Source organism: Doryrhamphus excisus, linkage group LG8 (assembly GCF_037039965.1).
Source record: "Doryrhamphus excisus strain RoL-2023G ecotype Guam linkage group LG8, RoL_Dexc_Guam_v1.1, whole genome shotgun sequence".
NCBI lineage: Eukaryota > Metazoa > Chordata > Actinopteri > Syngnathiformes > Syngnathidae > Doryrhamphus > Doryrhamphus excisus.
The window spans coordinates 9,190,472-9,209,439 of NC_136364.1; the positions used below are offsets into that span (position 1 = coordinate 9,190,472).

The 18,968-nt window shown below is 44.2% G+C and overlaps 1 protein-coding gene across 2 annotated transcripts; it reads right to left on the minus strand.

Moving 5' to 3' along the window:
* Positions 1-1,284: 1,284 nt before the first annotated feature.
* On the minus strand, positions 1,285-18,968 carry pak4 (p21 protein (Cdc42/Rac)-activated kinase 4). Of its 2 annotated transcripts, none has more exons than XM_058080416.2 (10): positions 18,821-18,968; positions 9,004-9,240; positions 8,689-8,894; positions 8,360-8,561; positions 8,058-8,291; positions 7,472-7,924; positions 7,230-7,363; positions 6,879-7,005; positions 5,884-6,144; positions 1,285-4,231 (listed from the first exon to the last, which is right to left on the minus strand). In XM_058080416.2, the coding sequence occupies exons 2-10, from the start codon at positions 9,202-9,204 to the stop codon at positions 4,076-4,078; spliced, it is 1,974 nt and encodes a 657-aa protein (XP_057936399.2). In that variant the 5' UTR covers positions 9,205-9,240; positions 18,821-18,968; the 3' UTR covers positions 1,285-4,075. The 2 variants fall into 2 exon arrangements, with proteins under 2 accessions (XP_057936399.2, XP_057936398.2); XM_058080415.2 differs by lacking the exon at positions 18,821-18,968 and adding an exon at positions 11,620-11,894.

The following is an 18,968-nucleotide window of genomic DNA, read 5'->3' on the forward strand; positions in this document are numbered from 1 at the left end:
CCACGCCCCAGCCCGACAAAAAAACCACCTCGAACATGTTTGGAAGTCGGCGCGTCATGGGACCGGAAGTGACAACACCACCAACCAACAGGTTTTCCCACCTGTGGTAGGAACTAAAAAACACAAATTACTACTCCACCTAACGTTTTTTTTCTGTTTTAGTTTGAATTAATTCAAACAAATGACTTTGTCAAACAACATTTTTGGCGAAAAAAACATGGAAAATCGGTCATTCAACTGCACACAATGCTGTAGTATTTTTCTCGGAAACAAGTTAACGCGGCCCATTAAACAAGATACCAAAATGCAGAACTGTGAGTGAACATGACTAATCCGGCATTGTGTGGCTCATATTTAACCTGAAGCACGACCTGATGTGACTGGTGGCCTCAGAAGTCCTCCATTCCACAACTCTGAGGTCCCGCCCGGTCAGCAGACTGTTTGTAAAGAAAGGGTGTCATGGGGCCATTTGAGGCCATCGACATTACAATGAAAACACGATTAAATAAAAATGGGGAAAAGGGCAGTATGTTCAGGAAAAATTGAAATATTAGGGGAAAATGAGGGAAAACGGACATTATATTATGAGAAACAAAAGACTTAAGGAACATTAGGTTTGGAAAAGTTAATCAGTTATTATGAGAATAAAGTCAAATTATTATCAGAATAAAGGAATTTTATAAGTAAAGGAAAATTGAAATATTTGTACTTAAAAATATGAAGAAGTGAAGAAATGACTGTTATTGTCATCTGAAGTACAAATATTTTGAAAATAGATTTCTGCAATATATCTACAAATATTAAGTATTATAGAATAAAAATCCTAAATATTGTGCACAAGTACTCGGGTGTATTTTGGTGACATGAATGTGTTTTGAAGGCTATTTTTATTATTATTTTTATATGAATTTGCCATGTTTTTACCTCTGATTAAAGTGGGTCACAAGTTAATGAGCATGGGAATGATCGTGGGTCGCTGGGTAAGACCAGTTGACGGTCGACCCCTGGGTTGGCTTCAAATGTCAAAGCGCCCCCCTTTGATTTTTCAGTGTGCAAGTTTGGACAATCCCGGTTTGCTCAACTTCAGGTTCTGTGTTGGTGGTCTGCAACTCCATCAAATGACTCATGAGCGCTGAAGAAACAACTTTCACTCACCCACGCACACCATTTTAACATAACACATAACACCAGATTTTTCAGTCAATTAAAAGCAGACTGAAACATTCCAGCAGGTTCAACGCTACAGTAGGCTAGAAAAACAATAAAACATGAATAAAAAGAAACAAGAGAACCAAACCGATGATGTTATCGATGTTTATAATCTCGCTTTGCAACAGTCCAGTCACATTTCCAAATCAAAGTCTTTTATTTTCATGACAATCAATCCCAGTGACAACACAAGATGGGGCTGACAACGACGTCAGCAAACAACGTGTACACATAAAATAACATGGTCGTATTTACACAGGAGAAGCAGAACCGTTCGTTTCAAGAAGACAACGCAGAGCAAGGCACTAAAACCCTGAACAGCAACAGCGACATTGCTAGTTGGCAAAGGATTCAAAAAATTAAATGTTTTTAAAAATGAATCTATGGGAAGTTTCTGAAAGCTCTGCAGTGAGATGTCCTGGTCCTTGGACGCCATCTTGTCCCTTAAAAAAAAAAAGATGATTGTGCCGGGAACAATGTCGTAGTGTTAATCAAGAGTCGCACGTACAAAGAAGCTCTAGTCGCCAACGTTTACTTAGCCTAGTCACTAAACTACAGTGGAATCTGGGTTGGCGTTCCAGACGGTCGGGCTCTGATGGAAACCTACGCTAATGAATCAATTTCCCCCTAACAAATAGTAAAATTAGAACGTGTTTTGTCTTAGCATGTTTGAGACATTTGCTGTGTAACCGTGTTAAAGAACTTCAGTCAACCTCTGATGACATCACAGATGGGCGACAGAGCTGACTTCTGCTTCGTGCTGCCATGTGCAGTGGTCCCTCGTTTATAGTGGTTCATAGGTTCCAGAAACGACTGCTTTCACTGAATTTCCACAATATTGGCGTCAATGTCAATAAATGGAAAACCTGTTTGACTTTCCAAACACGGCTTTTAAAATGATTAGAGTCAGAATTACACTTATAATATTCAATGTTCACACCAGATTGCACCGCTATTATGCCACAGGAACTCTAGACGGCAGCTAGCTAGTAAGCCAGCAAGCAAACCCGTCAGCCTTGAATTTATTTCTTCTAAAGGGTTTCAAACGGAGAGGGGAAGAAGGACAAAAAGAAGCCACAACCTTACCACTTCCACACGGCATGGGAGGATATCCTTTTTTCTCTCTCTCTGAAGCCATGGCTGGCAACATCGAGTGCAAGGTAGTGTTATAAAATAAGGATTCATGTCTCATCCATGTAACAATACTGCTGCCTAGTGGCCAGAATATGTTGTGACTAGTAATAGATGATCATACCATTTGATCATTTGTGAAAAACAGCTATGCAGCGAGGGAGGACTGTATCTTCAAGCTAATGGGACGCTAACAAAGGTGTTTTGATTTGGAAATCAACCTTGTGTGGTTACCTCCACCAATGAAGCTCATTACATTAGTTTATTTCAGGGGTGTCCAAAGCGTAGCTCCAGGGCCCACTCGCAGACCGCACCTTATTTTTTGGTTGTTAATCGGCCCTATGCTTATTGTAAAAATAAAATGAATTCATTGTTGCGATATATTCTTAAATATAGCTTTGTCAGCCATAAAACAAAGCTAAGATGTTTTGTTCAGATAGCTTAACATATATTGAGACACACTGGATTGCTTTTAGCATGATGCATTCAGTAGCAGTAGTTTTACACAAAAACACAACTGTGTAAGAAAGGGATGAACCCGTTCATTGATTGTGGTGCAGGTCTGGACTTTTTTTTCACATCGTCCATTTGTGCCGAGTGTACACGTAACTGTCCGACTATTAGACTAGCGTGGCCCTGGCGGAGGTCTCTTTTTAGTGTTGTTCTAGTTTCAGGAGTTTAGGAGCATGATTGTCGTGTCGACAAATTCTTAACGGGTGACTCGCTGCTCCAAAGTACAAAGCAAACATTCTTTTCTGTTAATGTTTGGGATGGTGGGAGGTGAAAGGTCGAATGTTAACCTAACTAGCCTACATCCACACTGCCAGCACTGTTTTGCTCTTCCAAGCCAGGAGGCGGGACCACAAAAAAAAAACAAAAGAACAGCCAGGATATCAGGATAAAAATGTAGTCGCTGCCCCCTGTTGGTAAAAAAAGTGAACAGGAAAGTACCAGCTTGTTCACCTGCCCTACAAATGTAAAAAGCACAGCTAGTGTATAAAAACAATGACGTGTACGTCCAGTTGAAGAGATGCTACATGATCAACCCCCGCTGGTTTTGTTTGGTATAAAAACAACAAAATAAGCACCGTTTGTAAAGTGAGTTTGCTTAATGTTGTAACATCCTAAATCCTTATCAGCTTCATCTAGTCGCTTTAGTTTATACACGTGTGGTCTAAAAACGTATAAAAATTGTGTGAAAGGTGAAGGTGAGTGCAGCTTCTAGTGTTGACAGTGCTTCAAAAATCATCACATCAGGTTGTTAAGTCAATGATCAGGGTAAAAACAGAGATGACATGACATGACAGTGATATCGCTCTCTCTCTCGCTCTCTCTCTCGCTCTCTCCATCTTCATCACACTTACACAAACACACCAGACTCCAGTGTTTACCTTTTGACTTCATGTTTGCTGGTTTTCCACCAGGAAGCTGGCCTGGACTCATGAACATCCCTCAGTAGTCAAGTCCAGCTGGGACCAGGGGGTCTTTTGGACACATGTGGTCTTGGGGAAAAAACCAACATGTGGCTCCTTCACACTTAAAAATCCAAGCGAGGTCCAAATAACACTCAGGAAAAAGTTCCAGGTTCTCCATTATCACTCACACACACACAAACACACACACAATTATTGCTCAGTATCCACGGAACGCACTCCCCACAGTAGAAAAAAAGGTAGGCCCACTTTGCTCCTTGTAGTGTCCAGTGAGTGTAAGTAGTCTGTGACCATTGACCCCCTCATTTCATCCTGTTCTGCCTCATGAGCGGGACGATGCAGGACGGCGGTCCCGCCTTGGTCAAGAATGCATGTTTAAGGAGTTCGCTGGCTGAGGCACGCTGGGCCGGGTCACGTACCAACATCCTGTCCAGGAAGCCTTTGAGTATGGGGGACACCTGGGGGCAACAGAGAGCTTTTAGCATAATGGACTAACACACAGGGTGTTACGTAGAGATGATTGACACAGGCTTATATCCAATATGCCTTATTTCATTACCGATACCATAATCAAGAAAAAGACGAAAGAAAACAAACTAGCATGCTCTCCTTCGTGCGTTTGTGGCAATTTCAGGGAATTTGTGCAACAGTAGCGAGTATTATCTCAACCAAATGATTCCGTGTTGGAGATTAACAAGAAAGAGGGTAAAACTTTTGGCTATGGCAGTTGGGAGATAATTTGCTGTGTGTGTGTGTGTGTGTGTGTGGCAGGAGTGGTGAGACATAACGAGAGCTGCTTCACCAATACCTTTTAAAATTATTTTTGGATGAAAAGAACATCTTTGCCGAGTGACTTTGTCCAAGTTTTGCACAAATATGCACGCATTTTCATGACCGCCTCGTGTCTACATCATTGAGTACCTTTTAACGTCTGTCATTTTAAACATAATGTCTCAACAAAATAATCATAAAAAATAATAACATGTCCTCTTATCAACAAGGTTAGACTTAATACATTCACAAATAAGAATCCAATGAAACAATGCTGGCAACCACACAATTTCCAAAGCTAGCCTAGAAAGGTAAGCTAGCTACATGTGAGAATGACTGATTCTTCCTGAGGTGTGATATTAGATTAGAAGTATTAAAGTAAAGTATTCAGTGTTTACAATCCAAAGCTGAAATGGAAAGTGATTCCAGAGTGGGGACATGCTGAGTGAGCACAGTGCATGACATCATCACTCACATGCCGATATATTTCTTGGCAGGAAAACAAAAACATATCACAATATCCCATTTATATGAAACTATCAGCCAATAATATCGGTCAGCCATGATAGGATATGACTAGCAATACACAGACTCACATTCTGCTTTCCACCGCCGCAGATGTTCTGATTTGCGGTGAGGGGAGGAAGAACGAGGCATGGCGAAAAGGAAGACAACGGATGGTACGCTCTGCTTCCTGCAGAGCTGAGAGAGTCCCCTCTGTTTCTTCTTCCCCACCTCCCACCCCCAGTTCCTGTTTCTCTCGCCACGTTTTTGTTCTCTTTTTGCTATGGTTGATCTCCGCTCGGCCCGGCGTGTGGAAAATTGTGGGTAGTTCCTTCTTTATTTGAAGCGACCTCTCATAATTTCCGTTGTATAAGATGCTTCGTTTTAAACTAATTTAAACTAATTAAAAAACGAAATTTCCCATGATGGTAAGTGTGCAAGTATAATATATATAAGTGTTATGCAGCAATCTCTGCCATGTCTTAAGTAGGTTTGATCGATTGTCTGTGTGGACTGCTCGGACTGCCAACCGACAGAGAGACTGTGTGTGTTGAAGGAAGTATGAGGCTGTTCAAGACTGATGCTGAAGAAGACGTCTTTAGTCGTTTTAGTTCCTGGCGGTGGCGATTAGTAACTTTTCTGGTAGGTTCCTGTTTAACTTGCCATAATGCACACATTGCTTGGAAAAAAGCATCTCTTCAGTCAAAAGTTTTAAAAAATTTTTGTTCACTTTCTTCTTTTACAATTTAGTAGGTGCGGCTTTGATACCAATACGCAACCAGGGGGCCTGTGTGTCTTTCTCTCTCATGTTACTGTTTGTGTTCACTGCATGTACCTTGTGCAGGTTCTTCAGTTTGGGGGGAAGATTGTCTCGGATCATCTTCATGGCTTTGAGCGGCGGCTCGTTGAAGTACGGCGGCTCCCCGTCCACCATCTCTATGACCATGATGCCCAAGGACCAGATGTCCACCTCGGGCCCGTAGGGAAGTCGGGATATGAGCTCGGGCGCCATCCAGTACGGCGTGCCGACCAGGGACTTCCTCCGCTGCACTTCCTTTGACACTTGAGCGCAGAAGCCAAAGTCTGACAGCTTCACCTGCAGACACGCAAAGTCAGCGTTATTTTGTGTTTTGGACATCCAGACAGTCCACTTGTGCTGAGACACTGCCTTGAGAAGGGTTTACCTTATATCACTCTCCAAACACATTGTTTAGTGTATGCATGCATTTTCGCCATTGGACTAGTTTTAAATAGTTTTGAATTTAGTCTTGTATATTTCCTGCTACAAATAAAGTCACCTGATCTCTGCCCTGATAGTTAAAATGTGTTTAAACCTCACATTTCATCAAGTGCAGAGGCAAACACCCATGAAAAGCATTTAGACATGGTCCACTTTGACTTTATGTGCCTGCCTGCCCTTTCTGGGAATATCCACCCATGGTTGCGTGTGTAGATGAGAATCAGCTGACTGACAGGAAAGCGCTTGGTGTGCCACATTGTTGATTTCATTTCTACAGAAAAGAGAATGAGGAAGTGATGGCTATGTTTTGGTGGTTGACACTGTGGCTTTTTGTTCCTGTTGGCCATCCAACACAACCTTACTGATGGTGGCTGCTGCTGAGGTAAATGTATATTCATACAAAAACTGCATGTAAAGCTGTATTTTAAGACACCACAGAAATGCTACGGGATGCCTCCTGCAGTAGACTTCTATGCCAACTCAGTGCTTCCTGTGGCATTTGAAAAGCGAGTGCAGAGTTTAAACAGCTTTAATGTGAGCCTGGCACTGCTGAGTATGAGCTGTGTGATGCTGGTGCTGCAGCAGCATACCCGGCCATCATGCGTGAGGAGGATGGAGTCGCTTTTGATGTCGCGGTGGATGACGCCCTGTGTGTGCAGCACGGACAAGGCCTTCAGGACAGACAAACACACGGTAGCAATCTGCTCCTCATTCATCCTGGGGAGGCAAGGACAGTGTCATCTTTCAGCCACAAGCACAGAGAGGACATTTTTAGACACACAAGTGACTGCACCAAGGCTTTTTAGAAGTCTGTGTTTCCATAAAGACTATACTGCCCTCTTGTGGCGAGCAAGAGGTGCTTTCTCAATTCTGGAGGAATTACAAAACAAACTGGGAAACAGCTGTTGGGAGCAACAGCTAATAGAAATATGACTTCTCACCTGGTGTGTGTCACAATGTCTGTAAGAGCCCCTCCCTCCAGGAACTCCATGACAACCCAGAGCTCGTCTCCTACCAGGTAGCTGTTGTACATCTCTACTACGTTCTCATGGTGGTAGTCCCGCATGATCACCACCTGAAGTTACCACACAGACAGTGACTAAAGACGGCCACTAAAAATAGCAGGTGCTTGTCCCTAACATTATGGGATGCTGAATAAGTCTGCAAGTGATGCAGCTCTTACCTCGTTGAAAAGAAGCTCTCTGCGCTGTTGCTTCCTCAAGTCCATCTTCTTCACAGCGACAAGTTTGCCCGTCGTCTTGACAGTAGCAATGCACACAATCCCTGTGGATCCCTCGCCGATCTTAATGTAGTGGTCCAAGTATGTGCGCGGATCCCCGGGGTCCACGACCATCTGTAGTGCCGCACGGAACTGCTCATGAGAAACCCTCTGCGGCTCCCTCTGAGGTGAGCGCGTCTGGGGCGGCGCACCCGACGGCGGCGGGCCGGAAGGCAGGGGCGGTCGTGGTGCCGGGATGCTAGGGTGGGGGGTGTGCGGGTGCTGGGCGTTGGGGTTCAGGCTGGGATGTGAAGTGTGATGAGGATGCGGGTTGCTGATAGGAGGCTTAGAGCCTGAGGGACCACGATGGGAGATGGACGGCCCATTTTGAGGGGACGACTCATTGTGTCGTACCGGCTGGAAGGCAGACAGGAGCATCATCATTAATACCAGAAATAAAAATATATATCCAATCAAAACTGAAGCAGCACAACAGTGTTTTTCTACAATTCCTCATCCTAAATTCTGATCTTTTGACACAAATGCTTACCGGCCCAGTGGGGCTGCGTCCCCCATCACTTTCTGTCCTCGGGTACGTGTTGAACGGACGTGCGGTCTGCTGAGCGGTCTTCATCACCCCATCCGTCACTGGCAGATTGGGTGTGCGGATGTTGGGCCCAGAAAGAGGCCTCTTGTCCCTGGGAGACTGCGGGCTGCCATCCCGCACCTGGTAGCTGGACTTAGGCCTGTGTTCACCATGTTGTTCACGGCGGACCACTTGATCCTGAAGCGAGGAAGTGTTACAATCAAGCGAGAATAAAGACCCAGCAAGAATCTCCATCCAAGACATACCTGGTCTCGGTCTCGTTTCTCTCTGTCTCTGTGGGGTGGTGGTGGCGGGGGACCAGAACCTGGTCTTTCCCTGTTGCCTCGAACGGGTTCTTGGCCGCGGGGCTGCTGCTGAGGCCGACCGTGGATGCCATCGTCTCGCTGACAGGAACGCTGACTGTGGCGGTGTTCACCTCCGCTCTGGTGGTCTGGTCTGGGTCGGTCTCTAAACAGAAGCAGTATTATATCCCATAACGTCTCGTCGCACCAAAAAAATCACAACATCAAGTGCTTCTGGATATTTATTTTATATGTCACCTGAGCACACCTGGAGTTGTAATGTGATGCCTCACCTGTCTGACTGCGAGTGGTGTCGCTGAGGGGGGTCTCCGTTCTCCTGCCTGCCGCCATTTCTTCCCAAGGTTGAATCCCTACGGGGCTGGACGGGAGGACTGCCTCGACGCAGCGAGTTGGATCGAGTCACAGACATGGTGTCAAACTCATCCAGCAGCCACGTCAGAGAGCCGTCCACCCCGAGCTTGCTGCCACGCACAATTGTCTGAACAAGGAGACACACACAAAAGTGTTCATTCCTCGCTAAGAAACCTGACAAGTACACTGGACTCTCAAGAGCAGCGGAGGTGATTAACTGCTGACACTTCACCCACCTTGTGCGGCTCCACGGTGGTGATGACAGTGACGTCGATGAACGGCTTGGGCCTCTTGGCCGTGTCCTCGATGAGCGACTGCCATTGTCGCGGCAGACCCACAAACTTCTGCTCCTGCTCGTCAAAGTCCGTGTGCACGCGGTGCTCAAAGTTAGACGGGGCCGAGATCTGGATACGGGACTTCTTTTTCTTGGTGAACATGATGGCGGCTGAGGCGGTAACAGCCGAGCATCAGAGCTGCGGGGAAGAGGAAGTTGAAAAAGTGGGAAGAAAAGGTGAGCAGGATACAAAGAGGCAATCTTCATAATTAAAACAAATACTTACAGTATATTGTAGAAACAAAGCTACAAGTATAAAATATCATGGGGCATTATAGTGCTGCACACTTCCTGACTTTTCCCATCTCCACTGCCCCGGCTGGCAAGGCTCGGTGGCTATTATTCATCCGCTCGCTCTTTTGACTTGTCTTTATTGGGTGCATGAATGTACTGTGGAGTGAGCCAGGCTGCCATGATTTGATGGAGCTGATGGATTACTCTCTCTTTCTATGCATTTCTATTTTAGAAAGTCCCCTCTAAACTGTCCTTCCGGGACCTCCCACAAAGAACGGCAGAAAGACGATGGAAGTTTCTTTTATCCCACAGAATGGCAATCTTGATTCATGCAGTTCAGGTGCATTTGAGGTCAGCAGCACTTTGACACAGCATTGACGAGATGACACACTGAGCCCAGTGCTAAATGTGTCTCAGCCTGTTATGACAACTACAATTAATTTTAAAGGACTGCATTTAAAGCAAAGAATGACACCTCTTAGTGAAAGTACCACAGAGCAGTGGTGAGACATGCCAGTCTGCAGAGGTAATGACAGTGCTGGCAGCTGACACGGAGGCTGCAAACCCTCTGTCATTATTGCTGGACTGAGACGGCAGCATTACAGTCGATAATGTCAATAATGCAGCCTCACACACCTATTACAGAAAAACAACAAACCCGTCCATTAACGAAGCTCCATCTACTCTTCATTACTCACTGATGCACCCCGCACACTACTACACCAAACCTAAAACCCCCATCCCCAGCATTGCTGCCATGTTCGCCTGGCTGAGCAGTGAGAAACGTCTGGTCACTCACTGGACCAGAACCCGGCTGATGATCATGCTGCTGCACGCTGGCCTGCTTCCACTTCTAAAGATGGCGGTCCACACAACATGAACACTTTTTACAGTTGTATGACAGTTAATAAAAGGTTCCCAGCTAGCCCCTGGATCAGGTTATTTACAAGTGGGAATATAAAAATCAGAAGAAAAAGGAGGTCAACCAGCATCCCAAAACAGATTGTGTTGGACAGCCAGACATTCCACTGTAATAAATAATTCCTCAGTACAGAGTATGTTATCTCTACTGTAGTTTCACCATTCTGCGTCTTTGTAGGAACAAGCGGTCATCCAGAGTGGGAAGAATTAGAGAGTCATATGTGAGCCACGCCAAGGATGTGTGTGTGAGACACAGTTCCCCCTCTTGGCTTTAATGATTTTCAGTGGGAGGCTCCTGAGACATACTTCACATAACTTTCAGCCTAAACAATCACAGCCACACTCAATGGCAGATAAGGATAACGTAAATAGCTTAAAATACATCCTTACTCAGCACATTCAGACTGTGTTCTTATTAATACGCAATGATGGAGGGAGGCGGACCGCGTGGTCGATTTGACTTTAGGAATACATTGATAACAGTAAGGGCCACCTGCGTGTCGTTGCCCACCAAATTTGATTATGGATGTCACGATGAAGATGTTTACTTGAACCACCTTGAGGAGTACAGTAATAAAGCTTGTTAGTCATTTTACAAGAGTAAACAAACACAATATCGCAAAAGTGTACACGGCTTATAAAAGACAATTCAAGTATGAAATGACTTCATTTTGGCCATCAAGGACTTTTGGTTTTCCAAAAGACAACAGTCTCTTTACGCTGGTTCTACCTTTGGAACATCTTTAGTGACCAAAAGTGCTGTATATTAAAAAGGCCTCTACCAGAGAGCTTTCTACTTGGTCAAATATGAACAAGCATATGTCAAGCAAAGGTAACATGGGCCTCTGTAAACACACCTGAGTGCAGGAAGTCCATGCTACTCAACCTTTGTTAAATACAACAGCGCATCCACCGAGACACAACCTCTCGGTACACCTTGTTGTGGCCGTCGTGTCCACCTGTCACCAGTGTAAAGCTGACCACAAGAGTCCTCAGATGAGCTATCTGGTGTCAGCATATGTGAATTATTGTGTGGCGTCAGTTTTTTCTCCTGTATTTATTTTTTCATTACTGAGACAGCTATCACTATTACAGTCTGTATCCTCCTCATTCCCCACTAGGAAATAGTTTTGCCATAGTGGTCTTAATGGTTACAGTTTAGTTTTAAAGTCAGATAAAATGCTCAATAAGTAACATAAGAGAATGTTCCAGATGCAGGTTGTGTGCCCCCTCCCCTTAAACACAAACTAACAATAAAGTTACTGTGTGTTTTCACTGTTTAACAGCTAATCCCCGCCGTGACATTTCAGCAACATTTGAGTGGGTGCCAAGCTACAACGTCCAAACATTTTTTTTAACTCACCGAGTTAAATTAACACACGGCAGCAGGGACACAACATCCACCTGACGTCATGTCGGAAGGACGACGACGAAGACGAAGTTGTTTCCGTATTCAACTGGTCCAAAGATACGTTAAATCATCTCGGGTTAAAAGAAGAAAACTCATACCGACAGAGACTAGTCTGGAGGACGCTAAAAGCACCGTGAAAAGAACTTTTAAAAATCACACACACGGAGTTTCTGCTGCTGCTGCCTCTTTTGGGTGGAAACACAAAGTGACGCATTCCAACGCTCTTACACTAGCCACGCCCAGTTTCGTGATGTCATCACGCGGCGAGCCCGACCTTAATGACTTTAACGGTCGAAAACAAAACACGAACGCAGAACACTATCACACTGCTATATTGTTTCTTTTTCTTTGTTTTTTTTAAAGGGAGTTCAAATCCATGCACTCAACGGCCACTTCATTAGGCACACCTGTCAAGACGCTCACTTTTGATTGACACATGTCTTTTCATTCAACAATGTATTCATTCTTGTGCTCGTAGTTTGCAGTGATGGGCAGTGTGGGTGATTACTATGGGACATTTTGGTATTGATCTGATACCAAGTAAATACAGGACCGGTATGACAGATCATTTTTCAAACTCGTTGAGTGATTTGGATATTCACACTTAAATTTGTTGTTCATGATTATTATACTGTAATCACATTTAAACACTGGACAACAATATTAGGCAGATAATAACAAACAATACAACATTATATGAATACAAATAATATAATATTAAATATTATCAATATTTTATTATTATTACCTTTTACGACATGTGAGTGCAAAATAAGTAAACAATGACAAAGAAATATTCACTTAATTTAGTTAGCAACAAAGCTAGAATGCATGTACTTTCTTAAAAATATAGTGTGTGTTTGTGTAGTCTTAGTATAGAAAGACACTTCAATCTCTGTGTATTGTGTATGGGATCCATATTTCCACTGACTAAGAAGACATGACATGATTGAAGCTGTTACACATTAAAAGCCTTAATGACTCAGTTTTGCATGACGGTCTAATAAAATCAGGTAATCGTGAAGAATGACGCCTGCTTGCAAACACAAACACATCCATCACCAACGGATACACAAGTCTTCATTGGGAGCCTTGTCTGAAAGCTATGGTTTCCCTTCCAGACAAGCAAACGTGGTCAGTTCATGACAGCACGGAGTGCATACATCTCAAAGTGTCTCTATAAGCTGTCGGGACGTCCCAGTCAGAAATAAGGGGAGCGATCACAAAGCTGCCAATCACAAGGCCCGTTTCAAACAAAAGCATGCAGCACTGCAGCCTATTGCTGACGGCAGGTTATGGAATGCGGGGAAGGTCAATGATTGAAGATGGCAGAGCAGAGAGGGAGGAACCCCCCACCTCCACATGCACACACAGTTCATATTCAACAGGCACTCATCATTATCATCGGAAAATAAGTTTGTAAGCTTGAAACATTGCTAAATAATTATAACTGAGGAATGGATGAAACTTGTTGTTGATGCAGACCTCCTATACATCCTGGTGAGATCAATTGCAAAAGTGTTCCTCACCTTCATTAACACATTGCGGTCACTCGCAACTTTCTGTGGCCCCATGGCGGGTTATTTAGTAGTGGCACTCAATGAAAACAGTGAGTCACCAACACCAAAAGTGCCAAAACAAAGCACCCTTAGTTTTGAGTTTGTGGATTAATACGGTAAAGAGCAAACCGACTTGTTTGTTAAGTGCAACATTGTACAAAAATCAAGGCAAAATTGTAGCAAAAATATTTCCAATCACACAAAAACTCAGTGTATATGAAAACCATGGTAAGACTATGTGCAGTTAATGAAAGCAAACACATAGCAACTTTTCCAACAGTTTCCAACTCCTCTGAGGAATCTACTGGTCGGGCGTGCCCAGAGCACTTCACCAGGGAGGCATATTGAGCAGATGCCCAAGCCATATGACCTGGCTCCTCTCAATGCGAAGGAGCAGCGGGTTCTACTCCAAATCTCTCCCGGATGACAGTGCTTCTCACCTCTATGGGAGAGCCCAGCCACCCTACGAAGGAAACTCATTTTGGCCGCTTCTACCGAAAGCCTGTGACCATAGGTGAGGGTAGGAACATGGAGCCACCGGAAAACTGTGAGCTTGGACCGATACACAGTCTGCATCACTGCAGATATCGTGCCATTCTTCCCTCACTTGTTAACAAAACCCAAAGGTACAGTGAAGAAAATAAGTATTTGAACACCCTGCTATTTTGCTATTTCTCCCACTTAGAAATCATGGAGGGGTCTGAAATTTTCATCGTAGGTGCATGTCCACTGTGAGAGAGATAAACTAAAAAGAAAAATCCAGAAATCACAATGCATAATTTTTTAACAATTTATTTGTGTGATACAGCTGCAAATAAGTATTTGAACACCTGAGAAAATGAATGTTAATATTTGGTACAGTAGCCTTTGTTTGCTATTACAGAGGTCAAACGTTTCCTGTAGTTTTTCACCAGGTTTGCACACACTGCAGGAGGGATCTTGGCCCACTCCTCCACACAGATCTTCTCTAGATCAGTCAGGTTTCTGGGCTGTCGCTGAGAAACACGGAGTTTGAGCTCCCTCCAAAGATTTTCGATTGGGTTCAGGTCTGGAGACTGGCTGGGCCATGCTAGAACCTTGATATGCTTCTTACGGAGCCACTCCTTGGTTTTCCTGGCTGTGTGCTTCGGGTCGTTGTCGTGTTGGAAGACCCAGCCACGACCCATCTTCAATGCTCTGACAGAGGGAAGGAGGTTGTTCCCCAAAATCTCACAATACACGGCCCCAGTCATCCTCTCTTTAATGCAGTGCACTCGTCCTGTCCCATGTGCAGAAAAACACCCCCAAAGCATGATGCTACCACCCCCATGCTTCACAGTAGGGATGGTGTTCTTCGGATTGTACTCTTCATTCTTCTTCCTCCAAACACGCTTATTGGAATTATGACCAAAAAGTTCTATTTTGGTCTCATCTGACCATAAAACTTTCTCCCATGACTCCTCTGTATCATCCAAATGGTCATATGCAAACTTAAGACGGGCCTTGACATGTGCTGGTTTAAGCAGGGGAACCTTTCGTGCCATGCATGATTTCACATCATGACGTCTTAGTGTATTACCTACAGTAACCTTGGAAACGGTGGTCCCAGCTCTTTTCAGGTCATTGACCAAGTCCTGTCGTGTAGTTCTGGGCTGATTCCTCACCTTTCTTAGAATCATTGAGACCCCACGAGGTGATATCTTGCATGGGGCTCCACTCCGATTGAGATTGACCGTCATGTTTAGCTTCTTCCATTTTCTAATGATAGCTCCAACAGTGGACCTTTTTTCACCAAGCTGCTTGGTAATTGCTCCGTAGCCCTTTCCAGCCTTGTGGAGGTGTACAATTTTGTCTCTGGTGTCTTTGGACAGCTCTTTGGTCTTCGCCATGTTACAAGTTAAAGTCTTACTGATTGTATGGGGTGGACAGGTGTCTTTATGCAGCTAACGACCTCAAACAGGTGCATCTGATTCAGGATGATACATGGAGTGCAGGTGGACTTCTAATGGGCAGACTAACAGGTCTTTCAGGGTCAGAATTCTAGATGATACACAGGTGTTCAAATACTTATTTGCAGCTGTATCACACAAATAAATTGTTAAAAAATCATGCATTGTGATTTCTGGATTTTTCTTTTTAGTTTATCTCTCTCACAGTGGACATGCACCTACGATGAAAATTTCAGACCCCTCCATGATTTCTAAGTGGGAGAAATAGCAAAATAGCAGGGTGTTCAAATACTTATTTTCTTCACTGTACATAAACCTGATTGATTCATTGACAGCCTAATGAAAATATGATATTTGTTGACACTCTTGGCATCAAACTTTATTTCCCACAGACAATCTTGTGCCACATCAGTAGAAGAACACACAAGTCAGCTGTTGTAAACCATCATCACACATGATGTTTGCTCTGTCATTATAGTCACAAGTCATCTGAAGTGATGTTTTCCATCTACATGACGCGCTATGATTTACAACCTATATGACTCTCTAGTTGTAAAGCTCTACGCCATATTTACATAATTGGGAATATTCCGGTCTTTTCAGTGCAAAAAGAAGCGTTCACAAAAAGCAGGCTGTTGCGCGCTTGTTTAACCTTGCCACTATTCTCTACTATTGCAACACGGGCGCAGCTGGAGGGGGAGGATCCAGAACTTTCTCTTTCTGTTGTGCGTTTGTGAAGGCAGGTCCTAGCTTGATGTTTTGGACTGAGATGAAAACAAGTGCAAACATACATGGAGGAAAGTGAGCTGCGCACACACGCAAACATTGGCAACACACAGCACTGGCATCTGAGCCAGACACGATAAAAGTGAATCAGCATCATTCATTTTCTCACAAAGTAAGGCAACAGTGATGGATGGCTAGATGCAGACTGACAATTTCCCTGCAGCTGTGAAGTCAAACCGGATATAAAGTGGACTTATGAGGTTGTCATATGGTCATATGATGGAACCATGACTTTAGCACTTGCGCACATCAACAAATTCACTTTTAAAAAGTCAGAGAGGAACTAAGCAGGAACATTTAGCAGCCATGATAAGAGCAACAAGTATGTTTTTCAATTGTTTTTTTTTATTCCCACTGTTTTCCTCCCCGTTCCTGAACACCCACATGGACTTGTTGATGTTGGCTACTGTAGTCATTCCTGAGCGGACCCCTGCCTCCTCCTTCAAAGGCAACAGACTCGGCCCTTTTGTGTTTGTGCTGCTTACACGCTGCAGGTCTGATTGAAGCCTACCTAGTGTTGATTCCATCTGTTTCCAGTCAGCTTAACTTGCTCCTTCATGCCTCCTGAGCGCTGCGGGCCACAGGAGAGATGAGATTCCCGTTGGATGGATGACTCCATTATTGGCCTCGGCCCAAGCCCGAGTTATGAGATTGCAAAACACAAAAGAGCAACAAATCTGCAAAACATCAATCGTTTGCAGCAAATCCACTAACTTTACAGTGCAACATTTTGCTCCACATGCTTATCTCTCTTTATTTCTCATGATATCATCCAAAACACCCCATCGCCTCTGAAGGGGCACGGCACCAGGTCAATATGCTTTGTTACGTGGGAAAGTCCTGGCTGCTATGTACAATAAAAAAGGATGTAATGACAGTTTATATTGAAGTGTTGCCTAAAATATTGCAATACATGTACTAAAAGCTTTATAATGGTTACAGTTGGCCCTGCAACATATAATTCCTATTTGCTATGGGAAAACAAATGAGAAGGGTGCTGAAAATCCCCCCCAAACCACACTTTGGCCACTCCAGGACTAAACTCTATTAGATACGTCTGTCTGGCACTGACAGGCGGCTCCTGTGTTCCGGTCAAACGGCAGCTGTGGCTCGGAACGACCTGCAGGTCAAATCACTTCAAACTAACCACAACACACCTCTGCCCCTCACCCCCACCCAATGTCTTTCTCACGACAGCTTCCCCTGCTGCAACCCACCACAAACACCCTGCGCTTGTGCTTGATTGTCTTCAAATAGTCTGCAGGAGATGACCCAGACTACAAATGTGTTTTGATCAACGTGAGCGTGTTTAAGATGTTGCCGCTGAGCACCAGCGTTGATCATGATAAAGACTTACAGTTGTCTCTCACAAATTTTCAAGCATGAGAATGTCAATATGCACTAAAATACATCAATAAGTAGTATTCTATACTGGTCACAAGGTATCAATCATGTTATATTAGCCACTATCACAAGCCTTCACGAGTGAGTCTATACTGTTATTTTCTAATGTCTACAATACTGGCTAATACGAGTGTGAAGATGAATATAGGGTTGTTATTTCATGACTAGAGGGCTCTAATAGTGTTATTGACAAGGTCGTAAACATGCTCTAACTAACAAAAACATTACATTCATAAATAAGGAATTCTACTTTGTGGAAATTCACTTATGTTCAGGTGTGGACCCAATTAACCATGATAAACATGGGATGACTGTCTTCTTATTTCGTTCAAATACACACAGGCAGCCTTTTGCCTTTGCCAAGGCGGTAGTAATATTGTTAAAAATAATAATAAATAAACACGACAGAAGTTCAAGATGGCTGGAGCTTGTGTGGTTACACTAGCTTCTGAGAGGCAACTTTGCAGCGATGTGAACACAAGCTAATGTATGATTGCAAGTCACCACTGGGATTACAACAGACAAGCAATGTACATAATGTAGATGCCACATTGGTGGAATGCCTGCATCATCTCGGTCTGCAAGCTGAGACAACCCGCTCGCCACTTTACAGGAAGATGGAGGCAACGCCACAGAAGAGGAGAAGAAGAGGAGAAAAGCACGGTTGTCACAGTAGCCTGATGACCAGGCTAAAGGCTGGACGTGGCTCCATATGCTCTCTCACGTACCTTTTGTTTAATATGTGTTTTGATGGATTTGTGTGTAAAAAAACAGGCATTTTTGGGTGCCTCTATTGTCTGTAGAAAGGGGATTGATGATGGTCCAGAATGAAGAATGCCACCCCCACCTTCCATGCCCCCCAGGAATGTTTGTTATCCTCAGCACTAATCACACGAGCATGCTGACAAACCAACAGTCTGCTAAGTGTCAATCCAATGCGAATCTTAATCCCCTCAGAATGACACCTAATGACGCCAGCAGGGGGATCGAGGAGGGTCAACATGGCCGCAGCCTGACCGGAAGCGTTGTACTTGCCCGGAAGTGACAATTTCACAAAGTCTGGTGGCGAGCACAACTTTTGACGCACATCATAAGAGAGAGACGGGTTAAAGTGTGTGGAACCAGTTTATCTAGTCAGTTTACACCATGATGCCGAGGAGAGGGCTTAGATGCCTTGTCATCAATGAATCTAGCTTCCGTAGCTGCAACTGAATCGGTCCCACAACTTCAGGAAGTGTCTCGTCCGCTTACAAGTAACATTAACTTGCTGTTCCGAAGGTATACCCATCACCTGTAAATAACCCGTGTGCCACAATAGCGACGTTATACTGGAAGTGAGTAAGTAAGTGAGTAGGGCAGGCTAACTACCGACTAGCGTTAGCAAGAGCTAGCATGTAAACGGGACAGTCGCCTTAATATAGGGCACAACAAGCTTCAACTAAAGTTATTAGCAGAACAAAAAAAGCTCACACTCACCACACAAATCCCGAGTGAACCGTCTCTGGTGCCGCAAAGACCACGGAGGAGCCCTGGATCACTTTACACGGGTGGAGGCGGACTGACTGAACAAACTAACAACCCAAGTCTCACTTTGCAGACGCCATGTTGGAACAGTCAAGGGTGG